We start from the raw sequence: 27,335 nt of genomic DNA on the forward strand, positions 1-27,335 counted from the left end.
TGTCCTTCTGAAGGAGAAACAGTCTCCTGGAATTCTGTTCATGTCATTCTTCAGACTTGTGGGGCTCATAGGGCATTGGACTGCATTTTTTTTTGGACTGCACTTTATATCTGTAGGATCTTTTGACTGATTAATCTGCTGTATCCTTCCCCTTGACTGTTACAAAAACAAAATTAAGGAAACTGCATAATTCAGGAAATATCAGTGTTAGTTTTTGTGCTTTAAAAATTATTGGCACAAATTACATTTGCATTTAAAAGTTGCAAATGCTGTTATGATTGGATGTTACACTATAAGAATGTCATTTTTATTTTCTGTTAAAGGCTAGATGTTGAAAATGCTGATAATATCTTATAGTTTCATTTTGGAGACTTGATAAAAGTTTTGAAATTGTATGATACTTTTAAATTAAAAAATATTATAATTAAAGTACTTTAAACATTCTTGTACTAAAGTTTTTATAGGTCAAATAATTATATGTTGGTATTTGGTTTAAAATATACCAGGAAGCCGGGCGCAGTGGCTCATGCCTGTAATCCTAGCACTCTGGGAGGCCAAGGTGAGAGGATTGCTTGAGGTCAGGAGTTTGAGACCAGCCGAGCAAGAGTGAGACCCTGTCTCTACTAAAAATAGTAAAAATTAGCCAGGTGTGGTGGTGCACAACTACTAGTCCCACCTGCACACCTGTAGTCCCTGCTACTTGAGAGGCTGAGGCAAGAGGATTGCTTGAGCACAGGAGTTTCAGGTTGCTGTGAGCTAGGCTGACGCCATGGCATACTAGCCCATGTGACAGAGTGAGACTCTTGTCTCAAAAAAAAAAATACCAGGGAAAAAAGTATGTGTGAATGGCTAGGTGTGTGGGGGCAGAGGAAGTTGAGGGGTAAAGGAATCAAGAAGGACAAAAGGGCCGGGCGCTGTGGCTCACGCCTGTAATCCTAGCTCTTGGGAGGCCGAGGCGGGCGGATTGCTCAAGGTCAGGAGTTCAATACCAGCCTGAGCAAGAGCGAGACCCCGTCTCTACTATAAATAGAAAGAAATTAATTGGCCAACTGATATATATATAAAAAATTAGCCGGGCATGGTGGCGCATGCCTGTAGTCCCAGCTACTCGGGAGGCTGAGGCAGGAGGATCGCTTGAGCCCAGGAGTTTGAGGTTGCTGTGAGCTAGGCTGACGCCACGGCACTCACTCTAGCCTGGACAACAAAGTGAGACTCTGTCTCAAAAAAAAAAAAGAAGGACAAAAGACTAAAGCTGCTAATGGGTATGTAGAAGTCATTCTTTTTATTCTCTTTAGTTTTGTGTATGTTTGAAAATTTTCCTATTCCAGCATTAAAAATTTTTATGTTGGACTGCAATAAATAATTTAAATGAGGCTAAGTTCTTTTTAACCTTCATATGTGGTATATTTATTTTAGAAGCAGAGATACAGTGTTTTTATAAAGTTAAATTTTTACTCATGTATAGTATAATAGGGAAGAGTGAAGAAATCATGTGTATAGCTTGAATCTTCCAAAAGTGAATTTGCATGTATAACCACCACCCAGATCAATAAATAAAATATTATCTCATCCTGTCTCCCTGAAGTAAACATTCTCCTACTTCTGTCATCATGGAATAGTTGTTTTTAATCTTCTAGAAAATCTGTAGTACTTACTTTATTTATTGCCTTTGCTTCTCTTGGCTTATTTTATAAGCATTTTATTAACTTGTTCTGGCAAAGCCATTTTGTGTTTGTGATGATGAATAAGATAATGTTTATGATTACTGAGGCAGAATGACCATTTAAATATACCAGCACCAGTATTTTACTTCTTAAAAAAAAGTTATGATCTCGGAGAAGAAAAATGAGTTTGTTAGATGAGATAATGTTTTAGGTAAGTTGAGCTTTTGTCCTTTTCCTCATTGTGGATTTTTCTTCAAATGAGACTTAATATTTAATGAGCTCCAGGAAGGTAATGTAATTTTCTATTTTTCTCTCATTCTTTCCAGATCTGCTTGACATTTACCTGGAAGGATGCTTTCGATAAAGGTTCGCTTTTTGGAGGATCTGTGAAATTGGGTATGTAAAAGTGATAGGAAACTTGGTCTAAATTATTTTGCATTGTTTTTGGTTTTTAAGTTTCTCTCCTAATGACCCTTTGTAAATACTAAAATATTTTACATCTCATTTTCTTTTTAACTTCAACTTTTAATGCAATTTCGAAATATTTATAGAGAGCCTATACCTTGCCAGGCACTGTCCTAGTCATAAAAATGAGTAAGATAGTTGTATTTAGTCTGGTTAGGAAAACAGTTGATCATTCTAAAATATAATATAGTACTATATCAGCCTGTGAATGAACTCATGAGCATAAATGAGGAAGAAGTTAATTCTATTTGTTTAAGCAAGCAATGTTTGAGGTAGGCCTTGAAGGATGAATTTGTTTTTTCCACGTAGAAAATGATATAGGTACAACGTCATAACCGAAGGTCAGAAGGGCAAAGGCTTTTTGATCTACTAGCCTGAGAAAGATAACCTCTCTGCACTTAATTTTCTCATCTGTGAAGTAGGGTTAATACTATTTATCTCATTGGGATTTTAAGTGTATTAAATGAGTGAATACATGTAAAGTCCTTAGAACAGTGCTTAATAAGTATTAGCAGCAATGAATAATAATGTAATATAACATAATATGTAATATTATATATGCCTTATAGATAAGGCACATCTAGGTATGCCTTATGCAATATATATTATAGTATATCTTGTATAATATTAAGGTATACAAAAAATATTTTATATACTTGATAAGAGATATAGATATATATTATATAGTACATATGATATATCTACATATATTATATATCTTCTATATCTCTTATATAAGGTGTATATATATAAAATGTGTACTTATGTGTAGGTGAGGATATGGAAATACTATATAATTTTATATAGTATATATTATAATACTTATGGCTTGAAATCATAGGTCCAGTTGGGGATTATTGAGGGTGATGATATTGGAAAGTAGATTGTGAAGAGTTGTGAATATTACACTCCTGGATTTGTACTCTTTCCCTCATATATTAATAGTTAATGTTTATTGAGTGTTTCTTTCTATCCAGGCACTGTGGAAGGGACTTTACATAATATTATCTTACTGAATTCCCCAGTAGCTTAATGAGGAAAGATGTTATTATTACTGGTTGAGCAAACTGGCTTAGAAAGATGAAGTGATTTTCTAAGGTCATATGGTTAGGATTTAATGAAGCTGGGATATGAATCCAGGAAGCCTAACTTCAGGGACCAGAGAGAAACAGACCAGTTAGGAGACTGGTGAGAGAATAAGGTTAGATACAAGGTAGTATACGTGGGTCAGAGGAGAAAAGGCGGATTTGAGAGACATTTTAGAGGCGAAATTGACTGGATTTGCTGACCGTCAGTCAGTCTGAGGAAAGAGTAGAGGAATTGAGGGTTGATTTGGAGATTTTATAACTTGGTTTGACCTGTTGGAGATGTTTATTCCTTTCAATAGATAGGTTGCGTTGGACTTTTCTGTATTACATCTAGGTAGAAATTTCTCTGGCGTTTGAAAATAATGGATTAAAGCACGGAAAAGGAAGAAATACAGATTTGGGAATAGTTATCATTAAGTAATAATAAATTTATCTATTCTGGAAGATAATAGACTGAGAAAGTGTGAAAGCTGGAGCTAGGAAATATAATATTCAGGGGAAACAGAGGAAGAGGTTCTGGGAATGAGGTTGAAAAAAAGCTTTCAGATCTTACAGGAACCAGGGAAAAATAGAGACAAGGAAGTGAATGCCAGATTTCAAAGGTTACATATTAGAACTGGCTACATATTAGAATTACCTGGGGAAAAATGTTAATGATACTGATTTATCTCTAAAGATGAAGATACAGAATGCCAGATGTGATAGGAGGAAATTTCAGGATAGGGCAGTAGAGTTAGTATCTTTGAAAATACCCCCAGGTGACTCTGATGATCATGCAGGTTGTAACATCATTGACAAGAGTTATTGTGGCAGAAGTCAAGTCATATAAGGTTGGAGAAGTCACTGGATTTGGAAGTGATAAAAGTTTCACTAGGGGCATTGCTGAAGAAGCCAGATTGCATCAAGTTGAGGGGTGGATGGGAGGTGAGGAAATGGAAACAGCAAATGTGGATTGGTCATTTCAGAAAATTTGCAGTAAGTATTTGAGGACAAAGGGAGCACTATTCTAAGAGGAAGGCAAGGTGAAGGAAGGGATTTTTAGTTATGACTTACAACTTAAGCTGTTATGACTTAAGAAAATTGGTAGGGTGAGAATAAGGAGCAGATGGCAGGAGAACTAGGAGATACTGGAGTGAGATAGGTTGAGTGATGAATCAAGTTCCAGGAAGAGGTGGAAAGCAAAAATAATTGAGAGCATAAATAAAGCAGGAGGTGGTTAATCAAGGCATTTTAGTAGCAAAAATTGAGAATTAAATGTCTTTCACTAATTTCTTAGTTAAAGGATTAGATAAAAATTATGTAATTTTAGAATACTAATAATGCAGATGTGTATTTGTTGACACATAAAGCTATTATCAGTGGAATATTGATTGAAAGGCCTGTTATAGTTCAGAGTTGCTGTACTGTACAACTCTAAAGTCCCTGAGTTGGGCTCCCTGGATACCCCTCATATAGAACCCAGTGCAATTCCTTCTGTCTGGAGTTGTACATTCCAGGTAACTCAAGTATGGTATAGTATTCAATTTGTGAAAAGTATGTGAATATATATGTAGTTATTTGTGAAGATACCAAAAAATTAACAGTAATTAACTCTAAGAGGTGGGATATTGAGTGGTTTTTAATTTATTTTTGTTTGTAGTTTTTTTTGCTTTTCTTTTTTTAACAATTGTTTGAATTTTAGAAAGCTATTTTTATTTATAATCAGGTTATTTTCATTTTGAAAAACCTATGGAAAAGAAGAGATCATGTAAGAAAAAAGAATAGAGTTAAATATTTAAGAAGTGATCTTTGAAGAAAGGAGAATTGAAAAATTCCTGGTTTAAGAGTGGATGTGGGCCAGGTGCTGTAGCTCATGCCTGTAATCCTAGCACTCTGGGAGGCCGAGGCGGGCGGATCACTCAAGGTCAGGAGTTTGAAACCAGCCTGAGCAAGAGTGAGACCCCATCTCTACTAAAAATAGAAAGAAATTAATTGGCCAACTAAAAATATATAGAAAAATTAGCTGAGCATGGTGGCCCATGCCTGTAGTCTCAGCTACTCGAGAGGCTGAGGCAGAAGCATCGCTTGAGCCCAGGAGTCTGAGGTTGCTGTGAGCTAGGCTGACGCTGTGGCACTCTAGCCCCGGCAACAGAGTGAGACTCTGTCTCAAAAAAAAAAAAATGGATGTTACAGAATAAATAAATGAATAATAAAGATAAGATTTAGTTATAAGAACAAAAACAATCCTCAGGAAGTCTCATACATGAAAAATTATCAAAATAAAATGACAGACTACAGCCTGGGATAATAACACTTATGGCAGTGTAGTAGACTGAGATATGTACCTGGTGTATAAAAAGTTTCCTTTGGCCGGGTGCGTTGGCTCATGCCTATAATCCTAGCACTCTGGAAGGCCGAGGCGGGAGGATTGCTTGACCCTAGGAGTTCGAGACCAGCCCGAGCACGAGGGAGACCCCGTCTCTACTATAAATAGAAAGAAATTAGCCAAGCACAGTGGCATGTTCCTGTAGTCCCAGCTACCTGGGAGGCTGAGGCAGGAGGATCGCTTGAGCCCAAGAGTTTGAGATTGCTGTGAGCTAGGCTGATGCCACAGCACTGTAGCCATGACACTGCAGCCCTGGCAACAGAGTGAGGCTCTGTTTAAAAAAAAAAAAAAAAGTTTACTTTTATCTATTGCTTGGAATATATTTCATTCCTCTTGAAGCTTTTTGTCATATAATGGTCCAGTTGCTTCATATTTAGTCCATGACTTTTTTTTTACTGCTTTGTGTGTGTGTGTGTGTGTTTAGAGGGTTTTAATTTGCTCCAGTACCAGACACATTCTGTGCTTTTATCATATTCTCAAGATTTTCTTATCTATTTCTCTAGAGTTTGCCTTTTCCCCAGAGACTCCCTTTATGGCCTCTTGTGTTTTCTTGCTTGACTCTGGACTGCTCGCCCACTAACGCTGCTGGAGAGCTATTATCCTTGATGGTCATTGCTCCCTCAGGTTAAAGCCATTGTTTTTTGGATATTATGTCTTCCTCTTTTGCTGGAATATATTCTTAAGTAACTTTTTGAGAAAACGTCTGCTTTCTGAATCTCTTTTTTCTGAAAATGTCTGTTTTGTGTTCTAACACAAATTTGGTTTGAAATTGTGGCACCAAGGTGCTTAGGTAAAAACTTTGGAGTCATCCCTGACTCTGTCTCCCTTCATTCCCTATATCTAATTAATTCATCAACAAACCCTATTAGATTTTCCTTTAAAGTATATTCAAAATTCCATTATTCCCTAGCACCTCCACTGCTGCCATTCTGGTCTGAGCTACCATCACCTCTTAGCATCTTACTGCAGCAGTTACCTGTCTGGTCTCCTGCTTCCACTAGTCTGTTGATTCCCTATGATAGTCTGTTTTCCACAGTGAAGGCCAAGTGATTCTGTGTCGAACAGAAAAACTCTTTTATTTTTTATTTTTTTGAGACAGATTCTTGCTCTGTCACTCAGGCTCTAGAGTGCAGTGGCATGATCATAGCTTACTGCAGCCTTGAACTCCAAGGCTCAAGTGATCTTCCTGTCTCAGTTTCCCAAGAAGCTGGGACTGCAGATGCACATCATTGCACATTGCTAATTTGTTTTTGTTTTTTTTTTAGAAACAGGGTCTCATTCTGTTGCCCAGGCTGGAGTGCGTGCAGTGGCATAATCATAGCTCACCGTAAACTCAAAACTCCTGGGCTCTGGTGATCCTCCTGCTTCAGCTTCCTGAGTAGCTAGGACTAGAGGCATGTGCCACCATGCCTTCCTGGGGTGGGGGTGGGGGTGGGGGCAATGTGGGGGAGGCCACGAGGAGATCAGCTACTTCTCCCCGCATAAATCAGGTCCCTTGGGTAGTTGTTGCTACAGAGGATAAGAAATTAATAGGAAGTAGAGAAAATAAAAGAATACACAGAGATGAAGGTAAAGTTTTATAGGTTTATATAAAGAAATTAATAAAGCGGGAGTACTCAGGAGTCTACACTACCCTCCCTCAGTAGTGCAGCAGCAAGGTTAGATTCACATAGGTTTTTATAGTCACAGATATCAATTATTAGTTGCCAGGGTAACAGATTTACATAACAGGCAATGCGGTTAGGGTCAAAAGTCCTTTCTAAGGGCTTCTAACAAATTCTGATCTATCTAGGTGAACAAACAGTTATAAAGTCTTTCAAGAACTAACTTCTAAGTTCTAAGAGATAGCTATTAATTAACAGAGGAATAACGAGGTATAGTGGCTCTATATTTCTTTGATCTAGTTAGTGTGGACTTAAGGCAGACAGTCAGGAGAGAGCGGGAAGCCCATCTTACAAAACAAATTGTTCATAACCACAAGGGGGTGCATCTCTTGCCTAGGGCACTCATTGTCTCTGTCTCCCATCCTGTGAGCTAGATATATACCTGTCTTGTCTTTCAAGAATTGGGAGGCTCACAGACCTGAGATAACCTAGAAGCCTCCTGGAACGCTTTGAGAGCCCTCCCAAGGCGAGGCAGCCCTTGATATGTGAGCTCATATTCCTTTAGGGCAAAACACTGCAAACTCCTGTTTCTGTCTTTAATATAGCAATATTGGACAATACAATAAAATAATGATCTTATGAGCCACATCTCATTAATTCCTCAATCATATTTCCTCAACATCGCCTCATTAATTTTTTTTTTTTTTTGGCACTGGGTGAGTTGAGGTGCTGTGGGCATCGCCTCATTAATTTTTTAAATTTTTTGTAGAGATGGGGTCTTGAGTTTCTGGCTTCAAGTGATCCTCCTGCCTCAGCCTCCCAGAATGCTGGGATTACAGGTGTGAGCCACCATGCCTGGCTAAATTAATTAAAATTATATTTCTTCAGAACTTGAAGACATTGTTCCCATGCCTTTTAGTATCCAGTGTTACTGATGAAGTCTGGTTTTTGTTCTTTTGTAAGTGACCTATTTCTTTTCTCTTGGGAAGATTTTTACAATCTTTCTGTATTCTTTGTGTTTAGAAATCTCAAAAGACCTAATCAGATTTCTTTTTATTCTTTGTGTAGGGCATTTATTGTTGGCTCTTTTAGTTTGAACCCTCATATCTCCCTTTAGTGCTGGAAAATTTTCTTCTATTTCTTTGACAATTTTATTGTCTCTTTTCTCTTCTCTCTTTGGAATACTTTATTGGATGTTGTTCTGAGTTTTCACTCATAATTCTTATATTTTTCATTTTCTTTCATTTTATGTTCTATTATTTGGGAGGCTGCTTAGATATTATTTTCTAACACTTCTTTTGAAAAAATTTTGGTAATCAAGTTTTTAATTTCCAGGAGCTTTTTCTTATTCACTAATTTTTGAAAATTAATATCCTGTTTTTGTTTTATGGATGTACCACCTTTGAATCTCTTTAAGAATGCTGATTATGATGTCTGGAATATTATCTTTTATTACTGGAATTGTCTTTGTTTACTTTGGTCTTAGTTTTTCAGTTCATCTTGATCTTCCTTTATTTTGCTACAAGCTTTCTTCAGATCCTGGTTATTCTAGATTTTCCATGTATTAATATTTATTTAAGAAAGTAGGTCAGAGAAGCTGGTGTTTTTGTCTGCTTCATTTTAGAATGAGAAGGCTAGAACTGGTTTGGAAGCAAGTTGAAAACTGGTCATTATTCCAAGGGAGGCTCCTACAATGCCGTAAGAAGGAAGGCTTTACTTCATGGCACTACTCTGTAGCACAGACACGCAGCTGTAGTCTTGTTCTGGTTCTCCTAGATGGTTTGTTCAGTGTTTTTGTAAGGAGCCTTACTTTGCCTGGTGATCAATGCCTGACACGTTAAATTCCACTGTGATTGAATTCTATGAGTAATGGGGAACTATCGTAGGTTCTTTTTTTTAAACTTATTTTTAATTCTGATAAAATATCTGTAATATACCATCTTAACCATTTTTAAGTATACACTTCAGTGATTTTGAGTACATTCACATTATTGTACAAACATTGCCACCATCATCTCTGGAATTCTTTTTCATTTACAAAACTGAAACTACCCATTAAATGGTAATTTGCCATTCTTCCCTTCTTCTCAGCCCCTGGCAAACCACCATTCTACTTTATGTCTCAGAATTTAATTACTCCAGGTATTTCATATGAGTATACAGTATTTGTCTTTTTTAAAAAAATTGTTTCAAGAAACATATGACATGAAATTTATTAACCACTTTTTTTTTTTTTTTGAGACAGAGTCTCGCTTTGTTGCCCAGGCTAGAGTGAGTGCCATGGCGTCAGCGTAGCTCACAGAAACCTCAAACTCCTGGGCTCAAGCGATCCTCCTGCCTCAGCCTCCCGAGTAGCTGGGACTACAGGCAGGTGCCACCATGCCCGGCTAATTTTTTCTATATATATTAGTTGGCCAATTAATTTCTTTCTATTTATAGTAGAGACGGGGTCTCGCTCTTGCTCAGGCTGGTTTTGAACTCCTGAGCTCGAGCAATCTGCCCGCCTCGGCCTCCCAGAGTGCTAGGATTACAGGCATGAGCCACTGTGCCCGGCCTTATTAACCATTTTTAAGCGTACAGTTCAGTAGTATTAGGTGTATTCACATTGTTGTAAAATAGATCTTCAGAACTTTTTCATTTTGCAAATCTGAAACTCTGTATTCATTAAACAGTATAACCCCGTTCACCCCCAGTCCCTGTAACCACCATTCATTCTGCTTTCTATTTTATGAATTTGACTATTCTAGGTACCTCATATAAGTGGAATCATGTAGTATTTGTCTTTTTGTGACTTGCTTATTTCACTTAGCATAATGTCCTCAAGGTTCATCCATGTTATACTTCCTGTTTTAGATTGAATAATATTCCATTGTATGTGCATACCACGTTTTCTTTATCCATTTTGTCAAAGTTGTCAGTTGATAGACCCTTGGGTTGCTTTTACCTTTTGGCTATTATGAATAATGCTTGTATGAATACGGGTGCACATATATCTCTTTGAGACTACTTTCAGTTCTTTTGAGTATATACCCAAAAGTGGAATTGTTGGATTATATGATAATTCTATTTTTAATCTTTTAGGATCCACCTTATGCCATATTGTTTTGTGCCATTTTACATTCCCACTAGCAGTGCACAAGGGTTCCAGTTTCTTTTTTATCTTAATTTGAGACAGGGTCTTGCTCTGTTGCCCAGGCTAGAGTGTAGTGGTGTGATCACAACAGCTCACTCCAGTCTCAAACTCCTGGGCTCATGTGATCCTCCTGTCTCAGCCTCCCTAGTAGCTAAGACCATAGGTGCATTCCACTATGCCTGGCTGATTTTTTATTTATTTTTTTGTAGAGATTGGATCTTGCTGTGTTGCCCATGCTGGTTTTGAACTCTTGGCCTCAAGTGATCCTCCTGCCTTGGCCTCCCAAATGCTAGGATTACAGGCATGAGCCACTGCACCTGGCCCTAATTTTTCTGTGTTGTCAACACTTGTTATTTTCTGTTTTTTTTTTTTTTTTTTGTAGTAACATCCATAATGTTCTGATGGATGTGAGGTGTGTAGGTTCTCGATCAGAGTCACATTTTAGCTAAACTGATTTGCTAGCCCTCTGAGAAACATATTGGCATGAGAGAGTGAAACATGGAAGCCTAACTAAGAGCTTACATTGACTTAGGTTTGCAGTAATGAGGAACTGGATTAAATGATGTAATTTTGAGAGGTGGTGGAAAAATGGAAAGAATTTATTTGAATTTAAGAAATTAAATGAGAAATGTTGTGAGAATGATTTTACATTTTGAAACTGAACATAGAAATGTGGAAGTAAAGGGAAGGAGAGGAAGAGTAATTTTTTGATCTTTAGAGTTTTAAATGTTGGGGAATATTATACAAATAAATGCCTAACAGGGCAGCTTGAAATATGGGAGCATATGATAGATGAGAAAACAGGACTGGAAACTTGTTTTTGTGAGACCCATTGGGATAGAGATCATAGTATTTTTTTGGAAACATTCATCTTCTTTAGAAAAAAATAATCTGATAAATTTTTCCTTCTCAATTTTTTACAGCTCTTGCAAGCTTAGGATATGAAAAGAGCTGTGTGTTGTTCAATTGTGCAGCTTTAGCTAGCCAGATTGCAGCAGAGCAGAACCTGGATAATGATGAAGGATTGAAAACCGCTGCTAAGCATTACCAGGTATGCAGAAAAGTAGTTTATACCTAATGATCAACACTAATTTGGATTCAATGGAAAATAATTTGCACTTAGGTTTATAGATGCTTCTTTACACAACAGGTGTTTTCTTGAAAAGTAATGCACTCTTTAAATGAATTGATTCTTAATGTTGGAGCCCTTAGATAAACTGTCTATAGACCAGGTCTGTTTTTCCTCATCTTTGTATACCCAGCACCTAGCACAGTGCCTGGCACATAATAGAGGCTCAGTAAATGTTGGCTGAACAAATGATTAAATGTATGAGATTAAATCTCAGACATTTATGGTAAATCCCTTTTAAATCAACGATAAAAACTTGTACATTATTTTATTTTCTTAGAGGAAGACACACCTCAGATTTCACTGGTGTCACAAAATTTAAGACCTCTTTGCAAGAAAATATAAGTTTAACTTTGAGCCTTGTGGGGAGGTCATATTTAAATGTGGTCATGTTCGTGAGTTGGCCAGACCTATATTTTAGTTACTAATCATTTACTAATGTGGCATGTTATTTTGTGGCAGTTGGTTATTATTTACTCAGCTTTTATTTTTTGTTTCAGTTAAAAGAACAGTAAGTGGTCATTGTTAAGTAATGTCATATAATCATGTTTTCATATTTTATATTACAGTTTACAAAGTGTTTCCATGTACATTATTTGACTCCAGGATAAACCTTGTGATATGTGTCATGTAATGTCATTCCCATTTTACAGATGAGACTAAAGGTCAGAGGTATTAATAAAGCAGTCCCTTTGGATTTCAGGTGTTCTGATTCCGAATTTCATGTAATTGCAAGTGGTTCTTCCACTGTCTGCATGAAATTTGCTTGTCTCAGAAGTAGAGTCTGATGTTTCCCATTGTTTAAATTCAGGGGAGAGGTGAGGGGTGCTCTTCTGGGAAAGTAAAAGGAAAATATACTTTAAGCAAACAACATGCTCCAAATTGTGGTTTGCTGTGCAATTTTGGATGGGCATAGATGACAAACAGTATGTACACATCTTATTTCTTTTTGAGGCCTTAAATGGCAAATATTTTAAAATGTGAAAATGCAGTAAAATTTTATTTACTTTTCTGTTAACTGTAACTCAGTTAATTGGCATGCGAGATCTCAGAGGTCATTCTGAGTTATTGAGTAAACATTCCATTCTTTGAGCGTTCACAGCAGGTCACCTGATATCATGGAAAGAGAGCTGGTGGTATTAGACCTGGGTCCTTGTCTGTGCTGCTTTCCGCCCAGAAGCTTTGTGCCCCTAGGCAAGTTCTTTAATCTCTCTAGGCTTCCAGTTCCTCTTCTGTAAATGAGAGACTCAGATCCCTTGCTGTCCTAGTATATGATTCCCTTACTTTACTAAACAGGGTCAGCTGGTCATTCCTTGCAGATACTCTAGTTTTACAATACTTCATGACTACAGAAAACATGATGTTCATTTCAATACATTTAACTTTGAGTTATCTCTATGTAGACTACTTATCTAATCTATACCTTTTAATTCCAGACTTCTTCCTTTTTCTTAGTATCATTTGTTTCATAAAAGCAAAGTTATATTAGTATTAACTCAACAAAATATAATTGGGATGAAAGATCAAGTGGGGAGCATTTCACTAGGGAGTTCTGAAGGCCAAACAGAAATCGTTAGCAATGCATAGTAATGCTGTTTCTTAGAGGACTAAGTGTATTTACTATTTGGGGTTTGCCCTAAGTACAGCATGTTTAATTATTTGAACAATGAATTTGTTTGAGACCAAAGCAAGAGCATTTCAGTAAAAGAATTTAATGCTTTATCACTGCCTCTATTTTCATGTTAGTTTTGAGGAAATGTATCTAAAAAATAATCTTAATCAATTTGTCTCATTTATTGTGTTTTCCCCTGTAATTTACTTTTAATCTTTGTTAAATCTCTTGTTACTCTATAGAGTTTTGGAAAGATACCTATTGTCTGTAGGTCAGATATTTTTGATCAGTTTTGCAACAATATAAAAGTTTAACTATAGTAACTTAGACTGGGTTAACATTTAAAATGATTTTTATGTGTAGCAGTAGAAAATTAAAACTCTGAGTTCCTGTAGATCTTAAAGAAATTCTTTTTCCCCCCCTCTAGTTTGCTAGTGGTGCCTTTTTACATATTAAAGAGACGGTTTTATCTGCCTTAAGTCGAGAGCCTACCGTGGACATATCTCCAGATACTGTTGGGACCCTCAGTCTTATTATGCTGGCACAGGCCCAAGAAGTATTTTTTTTAAAAGCTACAAGAGGTAACTCAAATTTGTCCTCCATTTTGTTGCATGTGAAAAGAAGTGATAGGCTTTTAAACTAAGAGGGTGGCTGGAATATAACATGTTCAATGTAGAGCTTTCCTTTTAGAAATTGTTACAAGGATTATTGAAAATTTTCAGCCCACCTTTTCTGAACTTGAATGTAGGCTGTGTTTGAAGTTAGGATATAGTTAGCTATTGTCTTTAAACATTGAATTCTGGAATGGTACTTATATATGTTTGTAATATGTCAAACATTTTTTCAGCTAATATTTATTGGATACTTACTGTGTGCCAGTCACTGTTATAGTTTCTAGATAAAGTTAGCAGACAAGCAAGGTTCCTGTTTTTAAGAAGCTTACATTTTAGTGTGGGGGAGATAATAAGCAAGAATTAAGTAGCCAGGGTAATTTCAGAGAGAAGTAATTGCTATGAAAAAATTTTGAGACTGATTATGTGATAGTGACTGGTGGTATGGCTATGGGATAGGGATGATGTAGCAGGAGTCATGCCAATTTTATTAATAGATTCATTAGTCAAGAAGGCTTTCTTTGAGGAGGTCCTGTTTTAACTCGACCTAAATGACAAGAAGGGGTCATCTAGGCAGAAGAGTCCCTATGAATGAGGGAATAAGAACAATTCTCATAAGGTATGTAAGTTAGTATGAGAGATTGGAATATGGGCTGTAAGTACAGAGAAATTGAAAACGTGAGAGCAGGCCAGGCGCGGTGGCCCATGCCTGTAATCCTAGCACTCTGGGAGGCCGAGGCGGGTGGATTGCTCGAGGTCAGGAGTTCGAAACCAGCCTGAGCAAGAGCAAGACCCCGTCTCTACTATAAATAGAAACAAATTAATTGGCCAACTAATATATATATGTAAAATTAGCCGGGCATGGTGGCGCATGCCTGTAGTTCCAGCTACTCGGGAGGCTGAGGCAGAAGGATTGCTTGAGCCCAGGAGTTTGAGGTTGCTGTGAGCTAGGCTGACGCCAGGGCACTCACTCTAGCCTGGGCAACAAGCGAGACTCTGTCTAAAAAAAAAAAAAAAAACCAGCCTGAGCAAGAGCGAGACCCCATCTCTACTGTAAATAGAAAGACATTAATTGGCCAACTAATATATATAGAAAAAATTAGCCGGGCATGGTGGCGCATGCCTGTAGTCCCAGCTACTCAGGAGGCTGAGGCAGGAGGATCGAAAGCGAGACTCTGTCTCAAAAAAAACAAAACAAAACAAAACAAAACGTGAGAGCAGTCATTATGTGGAAGAGATACAAACTAGAATAATTTTTTCTTTTAAAATAACAGCTTATATTGAGATAGAATTCATATACACTAAAATTCACCATTTTAAAGTATTCAATTCAGGGTGTTTAGTATATTTGCAGAGTTTTGCAGCCATCACCACTGTCTTACTTTAGAAGATTATCATCACCCCTACTATTAGCAGTCAGTCTTCATTCCCACCTTCCCCTAGCTGCTGGCAACCTCTAATCTGTTTTCTGTCTCTTGGATTTGCCTGTGGAATAACTAAGTTTTATGCAGAAGACTTGATTTCATCAATAAGGGCTTTTTAAAGATAAAAATACAAACTTGTGATCTCAGTGTTTATACTGAGTCATATCAGATTATCTCATTTATTTTAATTATAATGGTCAATTTAATATTTTATTCCAGATAAGATGAAAGATGCCATCATAGCTAAATTAGCTAATCAGGCTGCAGATTATTTTGGTGATGCTTTCAAACAGTGTCAGTACAAAGATACTCTCCCCAAGGTTAGTTATTGTTTTTTTATAAACACTTGGTTATTTTGCATGCGAAATTATTTAGACATTTTTGTGTACAATAAGCAAGTTGAAAATTATGTATTATAAAGAAATTTGAAATTTTATTAGAGGCATTAGAAGTATATATTTGTAGAAACAGTTTTCTAAGTTTAAGATGCATGAACAGTTTTTTTATTTCTAGGGGATGCTTTTGTCTTTACCCTTTACTAAACTTGTTTTTCCAAGCTAAACTCTTTCTGGAAAACTTTGGCCATCTGTTTTCAATAATTTTATCAGATCAAGGCATTATGTAGTTCTAAATCATTGGTGATTTGGTACAAGCATGTATATACTTGAGCATGTTGATTATTTACACTTTTAATTATTGTCCTGTTTTCTTAAAGATGAGTCTTAAAGCGCAAAAACAGACATAAAGGAAAAAGGAAAAGAAAACTTAAATTCATCCAATACTTTGTTTAGGATTAAATTTTGCCAACAGGGATAGAAAATTGGGCTGCTAAAGAACAGCTAAGGAAAAGCAACCATCTTAAACCACATATCACAGGAAGTATTATGTTTTAATGTAAACTTTTCTGAAGTGGCACTTGAAAAGACTGTTCAGTGATGATCATTTGTAAATGGCAAAGCGATGACTAGACTAACAAGTAAATTTGGAATGATTAAAAAAAAAACTTAGAGTGAAATACATGTTTCAACTACTTTCCTTCAGAAATGTTCAAGGATTTAGTTTCATCTAAGCATATGATATTTCTTACAAGATTTTTTGTAGAGGAGTTTATTGATTCAGAAATCTTTGTGTGTTACAAAATTGGAGACAACTTTGGGGTGAAGTAAAAATGCACATAAGTGCATCAATAGTACATGTTAGAAAATGAGCAATAAGGAATTAATGTGAAGATTCCTGAGGATTTAAAATATCCCAAGAGCCTAATAGAAATTTGTCCAGGACTCTTGGGTATTAATAGTCTTACTCTTAAAAAAGAGACTTGGGATTTCCTCTCATCTTTTTTTCATCTGAAAGACTTCATGTTCAGCTGCACAGTGTACCTACCGTTACATCCCGTTGGGCCATTAGTTCAGTCCTGTCACCGAGAGAAGAATGTCACCTACAAAGACTTGGAAGCTACCTCTGCAGCATTCCTGGTATTCCTTGAAAATCTCCTGTTTAAGTACCAGTTTGCTCCAGCCTTACCTTGAGAACTGGCATGAGTGCAGTTTGAGATTTAGATGTGTTTTATTTTTCCCTTTTTGCTAATAAAGCTCATAAGGTATTTTCATATTCTAGTTATAAAACTGGAATATCTGCAAGTAGTGATCCAGGAAGCTAGGAAATTATTCACTTGGAGACAGGAAAGCGTACAAGGTAGTAAAAAATTTTCTTATATTTTTGTCTAGACAGTAATTGTCTAGTATATTTCTTGGATTTTTTATATCTTGTACTTCCTTAACGATGAGGTTGCAAAGTATGATTTGGCATTTTAGGAGAGCCTCTACTGATATAACTGCCTTTCTGGTTTTGGATCTTTTAAAATTAATTTAGACTGGTATTATTTTCAAAACAAATTAGCACAAAAAGACACTCTATAAATCATTAGTCATAAATTTAGTGCATTTGTGATGTGTTTTTTGAGGATGTGATACTGAAGTGTTAGTGTTTATATGACACTAAATCATATTTATATGGTTAAAACATTTATTAGAACTCTCTTAGGATATGAATTAAAGTGAGAACTTACTTTATTGTCTTTTGTCTTTTAAACATGATGAAACAGTCAGCTATAGAGCAATTTCACTAGTATATGTGAGTAGTGTTGGTTTAGTTAACTCTAAGGGCTGGGTAAGGACTCATAAGAACACTTCTAAAGCCCTATGCTTGATACTCCTCTGTGAATGTCCATTCTACTTCTCTTTCTAATAATGCATGCTTTTCTTTCTTCTTTGTAAACAAAATGTTGACTTCATGGCTCAATTAAAGGGAATTATAAAAACCTAAATTGGATTCAATTAATAGTTTAAAAAAACCTTAATTTTAATTGGAAGAAAACAAAATTGAATTCATATACTGCAATCCATGTAAAATCATGTGGTCTTTTCTGTTTACACCTAATGACTAACCTATCTCTAAATCATTAATCGGGTGATTCTAATTTCTGTCTCCTTTTCCTTTTTCTTCCTGCATCCCATGTTGTCTGTGGTGATTTGTCTGGTTGGACTCTCCCCTGGTCAGTATTTTTATTTCCAGGAGGTGTTCCCTGTCTTGGCTGCAAAGCACTGTATCATGCAGGCCAATGCTGAGTATCACCAGTCTATCTTGGCAAAACAGCAGAAGAAATTTGGAGAAGAGATTGCAAGGTTACAGGTGAGTCTTTTGGTGATAAATATTTAAGTAACTTGGATCTCTATTTTTGTTCCTAGTGAGATTCTCAACGGATCTTTATTTCTGGGTTTTCAATTCTGTTCCATTGGTCTACGTGACTACTTTTATGCCAGTACCATGCTGTTTTGGTTACTTTTGCTTTGTAGGATAATTTGAAATTGGTTAATGTAATGCCTCCAGATTTGTTGTTTTTGCTTAGTATTGCTTTGGCTATTTGTGCTTTTTTTTTTTTTTTGGTTCCATACCTCATTTTTTTTCTAATTGTGTGAAAAATGAAGTTGGTATTTTGGGAGTTGCATTGAATCTGTGGATTACTTTGTGTAGTATGGATTTTTTAAATAATATTGATTCTTCCAATCCATGAGCATAGGATGCTTTTCCATTTGTTTGTGTTATCTACGATTTTTTTCATTGGTGCTTTGTAGTTCTTTTTTTAGAGATCTTTCACTTTTTTAGTTAAGTATACTGCAAGGTATTTTATTATTTTTTCAGCTATTGTAAATGGCATTAAGTTCATGATTTGATTTTTGGCTTGGTTGTTATTAGTATTTAGAAAATGCTTCTGACTTATGTACATTGATTTTGTACCCTGAGACTTTACTAAATTCATTTATCAATTCTAGGAGTCTTTTGGAGGAGTCTTTAGGGTTTTTAGGTATAGGATCATGTAGTTGGCAAACAGGGATAGTTTGACTTCCTCTTTTCCAATTTGAATCCCCTTTATTTCTTTCTCTTGCCTGATTGCTTTGGCTAGGACTTCTAGTACTATATTGAATATAATTGGTGAAAGTGGGCATCCTTGTCTTGTTCCAGTTCGTAAAGGGGATGCTTTTTAGCTTTTCACCATTCAGTGTGATGTTGGCTGTGGGTTTGTTATATGGTTTTTATTATTTTGAGATATGTTTCTTCTATGACTAGTTTGTTGAGGCTTTTTATCATTAAGCAATGTTGGATTTTGTTGAATGTTTTTTATGCATCTATTGAGATGAACATGATTTTTGTTTTTAGTTCTGTTTATATGGTAAATCACATTTATTGACTTCTGTATATATTAAACCATCTTTACATCCCTGGAATAAAACCCACTTGATCATGGTGAATTATCCTTTTTTTTTTTTTTTTTTTTTGAGACAGAGTCTCACTCTGATGCCCTGGCTAGAATGCAGTGGCATCATCATAGCTAACTATAACCTCAGACTCCTGGGCTCAAGCGATCCTCCTGCCTCCCAGAGTACTAGGATTACAAGTGTGAGCACTGCACCTGGCTGTGAATTATCTTCTTAATGGGCTTTTGGATTGAGCTTGCTATTATTTTGTTGAGGATTTTCACATCTGTGTTCATCAAGGATATTGATCTGTAGTTTTCTTTTTTTGTTATGTCCTTTCCTGGCTTTGGCATCAGGGTGATACTGGCTTTGTAGAATGAGTTAGGAAGGATTCCCTCCTTTTCAGTGGAACAATTTCAGTAGGATAGGTACCAGTTCTTTGTAGGTCTGGTAGAGTTCAGCTGTGAATCCATCTGGTCCTGGGTTTTTCTTTCTTTCTTTCTTTCTTTTTGGAGATTTCTTATTACTGATTAAATCTTGCTATACATTATTGGTATGTCCTGGATTTCTATCTCTTTGTAATTCAAGCTTGGGAAGTTGTGTGTTTCTCAAGATTTATCCATTTCCTCTAGATTTTTCTAGTTTGTGTACATAGAGGTATTCTTAGTAATCTCTGGTGATCTTCTGTATTTTTGTGGTATCACTTTTAATGTCCCCTTTTTAATTTCTGATTGAGCTTATTTGAATCTTCTCTCTTCTTGATTAATCTAGCTAGTGGCCTATTGATTTTGTTTATCTCTGCAAAGAACCAACTTATTGTTTCATTGATCCTTTGTATTTTTTTGTTTCAATTTTGTTTAGTTTTCTGATTTTTGTTATTTCTTGTCTTCTGCTAGCTTTTGGTTTGTTCGATCTTGTTTTTCTAGTTCCTTGAGATGTGACATTAGGTTGTTAATTTGTAATTTTTCTGTCTTTTTGATGTAGGCGTTCAGTGCTATAAACATACTTCTTAGAACTGCTTTTACTATGTTCTAGAGATTTTGATAGCTTGTGTTGCCATTGTCATTCAATTCAAAACATTTTTTATTTCCATTTTGATCTTGTCATTGACCCAAAGATCATTCAGCAGCATAATCTTTGTTTAATTTCTATGTATTTGTATGGTTTTGAGAGTGCCTCTTGGAATTGATTTCTAGTTTCATTCCACTGTGGTTTGAGAAGATACATGATATGATTTTGACTTTTTAAAAATTTGCTGAAACTTGTTTTGTGGCCTAACATATGGTGTGTCTTAGAGAATGCTCCATGTGCTGATGATAGTAATGTATATTCTGCATTTTTTTGTGACTGTTCTGTAAGTATCTGTTAGGTCCATTTGTTCTAATGTCTCATTTAAGTCCAGTGTTTCTTTGTTGATTTTCTGCCATGATCTGTCTAGTTCTGTCAGTGGAGTGTTGAAGTCCTCTACTATTATTATGTTGCTGTTTATTTCTTTCTTAGGTCTGATAGTATTTGTTTTATGAATCTGGGAGCTCTGGTGTTAGGTGCATTCTTATTTAGGATTGTTACATCTTCTTATTGAATTGATCCCTTTATCATCATGTTATGACCATCTTTGTCTTTTTTTTGGAGACAGAATCTCGCTCTGTTGCCCAGGCCAGAGTGCCGTGGCATTAGCCTAGCTCACAGCAACCTCAAACTCCTGGGCTCAAACAATACTTCTGCCTCAGCCTCCCAAGTAGCTGGGACTACAGGCATGCACCACCATGCCTGGCTCATTTTATATATATATGTGTGTGTGTGTGTGTGTATATACATATATATATATTCTGTTGTTTTATATATATATATATTTTGTTGTTGTTGTTTGTTTGTTTTTTTGTTTGTTTTAGTTGTCCAGATAATTTCTTTCTATTTTTAGTAAAGACCGGGTCTTGCTCTTGCTCAAGCTGGTCTCGAACTCCTGACCTCGAGTGATCCTCCCGCCTCGGCCTCCCAGAGTGCTAGGATTACAGGTGTGAGCCACCACGCCCGGCCACCATCTTTGTCTTTTTTTACTATTATTGATTTATAGTATGTTTAATCTGGTATAAGAATAGCTACTCTTATTTGCTTTTGGTTTCCATTTGTGTGGAATATTTTTTCCACCCCTTTACCCTGAGTCTGTGAGAATCTTTATGAGTTAAATGGGTTTCTTGGAGATAGCAGATATTTGGGTTGTGTTTTTAAATTTATTCCACCAATCTTTATCTTTTACTTGGGTCATTTAGGCCATTTGCATTCACTGTTAATATTGATAAGTGAGATACTTACTATTCTAGTCATCATGTTGATTGTTACCAGTTGTTTTTTATTCTCCCTTGTGTGACTGTTTTACAAGACCTGTGTGTTTTTGCTTTTGAGTATTTTTATATTGATGAGTATCAACAGTTCTTTTTAATTTTTGAAGTACTTTTGAGCATTTCTTATAGGCAAGTTTTGTGATGACAAATTCCCTTAGCACTTGCTTGTCTGATAAAGACTTTATTTCTCCATCACTTATGAAGCTTAGTTTTGCAGGATACAAAATTCTTGGCTAACAGTCATTCTTTTTAAGAAAACTAAAGATAGGACCCCAATCTCTTCTGGCTTGTAAGGTTTCTTTTGGGAAATCTGCTGTTAGTCTGATGGATTTTCCTTTGTAAGTTGATACAAAGGAAAATCCTTGGTGTTTTCACCTCATGGTTTATAGGAGTTTGTCCTTCACATTGACTTTAGCCAATCTGATGACTATGTATGTGCCTTGGTAATAATCGCTTTTGCAGTGAATCTCCCAGGTGTTCATTGACCTTGTATCTGGATATCTAAATCTCTGCCAAGATCAGGGAAGTTTTTCCTCAATTATTCCCACAAATAGGTTTTCCAGGCCATTTCCTTTTTTTCCCCTGCAGGGTTATATATAATTATTTTATTTGGGTGCTTTATAAGATTTCGAATTTCTCGGAGACTTTGTTTCTCTTGATTCTTTGTTCTTTATTTTTGATGGACTAGGTTAATTTGAAAGAATTGTCTTTAAGGTCTGAAATTCTTTCTTCTGTTTAGCCTATTCTTAAACCTTTCTACTGTGTTTTGTATTTCTCTAAATGAATTTTTCATTTCCAGAAGTTTTTTTTTTTTAAATATATTTATCACTTTAGTACATTTTTCATTCATTTCCTGAATTATTTTTCTGGTTTCTTAGAATTGGTTTTCCTTTTTCCCTTGGATCTCACTGAACTTCCTTACAATCCATATTTGGAATTCTTTCTGTGTCATTTCAGTATTTTCATTTACTGGAGAGCTACTATGATCCTCTGTGAGGGCTTCCTTTCACGCTGTTTTTTAGGATCTCTGGTGCTCTGGAGTTCTTGCACTGATTCCTTCTGATCTGGAACAACTGTAACTTCTTGTTTTTGAATTTTATTTTGTTTGGATGGGACTTTTTTCTCATTTTTAGGGGTGTGCCTGTAGCATAGCATATGTTGGGTGCAAAGGTGATGGCTGGAGAACATGCTGGAGAGCAGCAAGCTGTCTTGGTCAGGATCAGCAGTGGCTAGTGATGGTGGGGTTACCTGTAGGATTGCTGCTCATGGCTTGTCACAGCTGGAGCACTGATTGTGGCCACGGCAGTGCCTTCCTCCTTGTCCCGCTCCTTTCATTCTTTTTTTTTTGAGACAGAGTCTCACTGTTGCCCAGGCTAGAGTGCCGTGGCGTCAGCCTAGCTCACAGCAACCTCAAACTCCTGGGTTCAAGCAATCCTTCTGTCTCAGCCTCCTGAGTAGGACTGCAGGCATGTGCCACCATGCCCGGCTAATTTTTCCATATATATTTTTAGTTGGCCAATTAATTTCTTTCTATTTTTAGTAGAATTGGGGGTCTCACTCTTGCTCAGGCTGGTTTTGAACTCCTGACCTTGAGCAATCCGCCTGCCTCTGCCTCCCAGAGTGCTAGGATTATAGGCGTGAGCCACCCTGCCCAGACCTGTTCCTTTCATTCTTAACCACTTTAGTATCTAACTTTAGTAGATAAAGGCTAAAAAAATTTTAACCACAGTGCCATTATCTATCCCATCTAGCAAAAATAATATTAACGTGAATGAATAATTAATATTCATAATTCAATAGTATCCAAATCTGGTTGTTTTCCCTGATTTTTTTCTCAGGGTCTTGATTTGTTCAAATTGGATCCACACAAAAGTCCTCATATTGTATTTGGTTGATATATTTCCTGAATCTTTTAGCTTCTTCCTTCCCAACTTTTATGTTGAATTTTTCTTACTTTTTCTTGTAGTGTATGTTTCTTACTATGATTTCTGTGATATGTGTTCTCCCTTTTGCTTCTTGTATAAATGTCTCAATATTTGTTTCTTAAATGTATTTGTATTTACTATTTTCTTTCTGGAGTTCTGTCACTTCCTGTTCCACATTGTCTTACTATCTGACTATCATCCACTGTTCTCTGGGCCATCTAGTTCTCTTTCATATTCTGTGTTCTTTTTGTACTGTGATTGAGTTCTTAAGTGTTTTAGTTTATTTTAGTTTTTAGCATGCTGTTTTCATCTGCTTTGTGGCAATATTTCTTTGGGTGAGCTTTCATTGTCTATTGAACAGATACACTGCTCATTTTCATTTTTTTCTTTCTTTTTTTTTTTTTTTTTGTATTGCAGCATATGAGATCCCTTTTCAGTTACTTGTGTTTGAGATTGATTTTACTGGAGGTTCCTGGGTGGGAGAATGGGCCTGGGTAGCTTTCCAAGCATCATTGTGTAAGGGTTTCCACCTCAGCCCCACTTTTCTGGCTCTCAAAGCCTAGCCTGCTTTAGGAAGGATTCCACCTCTACCTGTGCTTCCTGAATTCCTCACAGCTTTTGCATTTCAAATTGATGCATCTACTTTTAGGGTTTGTATTTTGCTGGCATTTTCTGAGTGCTTACCTCACTTTATTTTCCTTCCCCCACTTTTCAATCCTCCTTTTTTTCTCCTTCCCCTAGAAACCTTGCCTTTTAATTAATCTACTTCTTGTTCTCAGCACCTGCCTCTTGGGTTGAGGCCCCTCAGCACTACATTTTTCCTGTGGCCCCCTATTGGCTTGACTTGGGCTTTTCCTTTATCATCAGTTGGCTAGTGTGTTCTCATCCTGTTTGATTGTTTTCAGATTTGCTTAAAGGATTAATCATTTCCACCCAGGATGGCCCCCTCAGCATATAACTATGGTTCTAGTACCAGTTTTGCTATTTGGGAGAATATTTGACCACATTTACAAAACAAATTGATTTATAGATTTAAAAAGTGATCTTAAATTTCCCATTTCTTAGTTTACACTAAACATGTAGCTTTTGTTTGTTTTGGTTATCATTGTTTCTCTGTAGTTTTGTATTGATCGTATATATATTATTTTAACATTTATTCCTGGATATTTTGTCTTTCTGTTGCTAGTAACAGTGGATTTATTTCCTCTGTTATCTCTTCAAATTAGTGGTTATTTGTATTTGCTGTGTTGATTTTGTGTCCAAATTATCTCTCATTATTTAGAATAGTTTAATTGATTCTCTTAGGTTTTCCTGGTGTGCTTAGGTTTTCCTGATGTACAGATACATCACCTGTAAAAAATAATTTTTTCCTTTTGTTTTCTGAAGTTTATATCTCTTATTTCATTCTTTTGTCTAATTATTTTGACATGTCTGTGGTCATGATCCTGGTGATCTTTGTTTGATTTCTGTTCTAGGAATGTTAACATTTTTGTACTAAGCATGATCCCAGCTTTGGAGGTTAATATTTTTAGCATGTTAAGCAACTGTGTATCTATTTCTATTTTACTAACACTTAGAGAATATTGAATTTTATCAGAAACTTTTTCAAGGTCTATGGAGTAATTTGATTTTCTTAGCTTAAATCTATTTTGGAAAATTGCATAAGTAGATTTTCTATTATTAAACCATTTTTGTATTCTTGTAATTTTGGTATTTTAAACTTGTTTTATCTCCTCATCTAGTCATTTTATATATGTAGGTGTTTTCTATATGCCTGAGAATGTTATATATTCTCTAATTGTAGAATCCAGGGTTCTCCGTGTCTGGTAAATAAAACTCATTAGTTTTGTTGTTAAAATCATCTATAATCTTATAGATTTTGGTTCAGCTATTGCTGAGATAGGAGCACTAAAATCTTCCACTTTGGTGATGGATAGACTTATCAATTTTTTATTATATAGACGGAGGCTATGAAATGGAAAAATCTAAGGATTCTTATATCTTTTTGGCAAATTGGCAAATATTAAAACATTATAGGCTGGGTGCAGTGACTCACGCCTATAATCCTAGCAATCTGGGAGGCCAAGGTAGGCAGATCGTTTGAGCTTAGGAGTTCGAAACCAGCCTGAGCAAGAGTGAGACTCTGTGTCTACTAAAAATATAGAAAGAAATTAGCTGCACAACTAAAACACACACACACACACACAAATTAGCTGGGCATGGTGGCGCATACCTGTAGTCCCAGGTACTCAGGAGGCTGAGGCAGGAGGATTGCTTGAGCCCAGGAATTTGAGGTTGCTGTTGAGCTAGGCTGATGCCATGGCAGTCTAACCCGGGCAACAGAGTGAGACTCTGTCTCAAAAAAAAAAAAAAAAAAAAATGTGTATTGAATTTATTCCTAACAATGCTTTTGGCCTTATTGTCTATTTTATCTGATGTTACTGTACCTAATACCACCTAAGTAATATCATTTGAGACTTACATTTGTGTGAGGCATATGTTCATCATATTGTAAAGATAAACTTTTCTTATTGATGATGAAATGACAAGATACTTTGTTGACTTTCTATGTTGTTGGGTAATTTTTTTTCAAATCCACCCTCCACTGAAGGTGTAGCCCTTTGAGGTTCCTGCTTTCAGGTGAGGGAGTGAAGGAGGCATCTCAGTTCTCTGTCTTGTGTGATTTCAAGAACCTTGTCTCAGGTCTCCATGAGGGCTTTTAATAAATTTTAATTGCTGGTTCTTTGAGGTATAGAAATAACCTAACAGTCAGCTTTCCTCAATTTCAGTTTATACTGATTGGCCCATGGATTTCTTTTACTATCATGGTAATTCACCCATTTGTTTAAAGGCATGTCTGCTATGTATTATCCTTTAATTTTTAGCTATTTTGTGATGGGCGAATTTCCAGGTTATCTTGTCAGTCACAGTGTTGGAAATGCAAATCCTTGAAATAAGGCTTATTTATTTATTTTTTTAAACCAATGCTTGCATACTTGGTGGTGGAGAAAGAAAAAGAAAGAAAGAAAGAAAGAAAATGTTCTCTTTTTTTAAAAAATTTTTTTCCTTTTTTTAGCATGCAGCAGAATTGATTAAAACAGTGGCATCTCGCTATGATGAATATGTCAATGTGAAAGATTTTTCTGACAAAATCAACCGTGCCCTTACTGCAGCAAAGAAGGATAATGACTTCATCTATCATGATCGAGTTCCAGACCTTAAAGATCTAGATCCTATTGGCAAAGCCACACTTGTGAAGTCTACCCCAGTCAATGTGCCTATCAGCCAGAAATTTACTGGTATGTCAGTTATTCAGATATGCTTTAATCTTACTCATTTTTTCTCCATTTTAATCTGTATTTTCTAGCTAAAATACAAGTTGCTATTTTATGTTTTGAATATAATTTGCATTCATTTTGTTCATGAATGTGAGAATAAAAATTGTGTTGTAGCTTCAGTAAAATTTTAAGAGGGAAAGTAAGTGATAATAAAACATGTATAACAGAGTCAGAAATCTTGAAACTGTGTGTTTGAATAATGATTAAAACTTTAGTGCTTGTTGGCTGGGTTTGGTGGGTCATGCCTGTAATCTTACCATGTTGATAGGCCAAGGTGGGAGGATCACTTCAGCTCAGGAGTTCGAGACCAGCTTGGGTAATAGCGAAACCCCCATCTCTACAAAAAATAGAAAAATTAGCTGGGCGTGGTGGAACGCGCCTGTAGTCCCAGCTACTGTAGAGGCTGAGGCAGGAGGATCTCTTGAGCCTAGGAGTTTGAGGCTGTAGTGACGTATGATCACACTACTGTGTTCTATGCCAGGTAGCAGAACGAGACTCTGTCAAAAAAAACCAAACCAAACCAAACCAACCAACAAACAAAACCCAAAAAGACTTAAGCACTTATCATTAATAACATTTGTTATATTATTTAAGGTGCTACCATTAAAAATAAACATGCATAAATATTTCTTTAAACACATTAATTCCTATAGTCATATTTGTATCAGATAAATAAATGTTATACCATAAACATACCTAGTATTACGATAGTCTTTAGCCGAGATCTGAAGGATAGCATTCTGTTACTGGGAAAGGATGAATTTTTAGTAAACACAAAGTGTTTACCATGTGACAGGAACTCTTTTAAGCACTTTACAAATATTCATTTATTTCTTACAACTACCCTATGAGATGGGTACTATTATTGCCCCTATTCGAC

The 27,335-nt window shown here is 36.1% G+C and overlaps 1 protein-coding gene across 3 annotated transcripts in view; it reads left to right on the plus strand.

The window, feature by feature from the left end:
- The window catches only part of PDCD6IP (programmed cell death 6 interacting protein), an 80,974-nt gene that overhangs the window by 19,702 nt on the left and 33,937 nt on the right, over positions 1–27,335 (plus strand). For 2 of the 3 annotated variants that reach the window (XM_076006166.1, XM_012769208.3), the window contains exons 3-8: positions 1,991–2,060; positions 11,243–11,370; positions 13,488–13,641; positions 15,315–15,415; positions 17,655–17,786; positions 26,194–26,416. In XM_076006166.1, the coding sequence (XP_075862281.1) occupies positions 1,991–2,060; positions 11,243–11,370; positions 13,488–13,641; positions 15,315–15,415; positions 17,655–17,786; positions 26,194–26,416 (808 nt within the window). The remainder of the gene's footprint in view (positions 1–1,990; positions 2,061–11,242; positions 11,371–13,487; positions 13,642–15,314; positions 15,416–17,654; positions 17,787–26,193; positions 26,417–27,335) is intronic. The other variant, XM_012769209.3, reaches the window with a different exon arrangement.

This window comes from Microcebus murinus, chromosome 1, assembly GCF_040939455.1.
Source record: "Microcebus murinus isolate Inina chromosome 1, M.murinus_Inina_mat1.0, whole genome shotgun sequence".
Classification (NCBI taxonomy): domain Eukaryota; kingdom Metazoa; phylum Chordata; class Mammalia; order Primates; family Cheirogaleidae; genus Microcebus; species Microcebus murinus.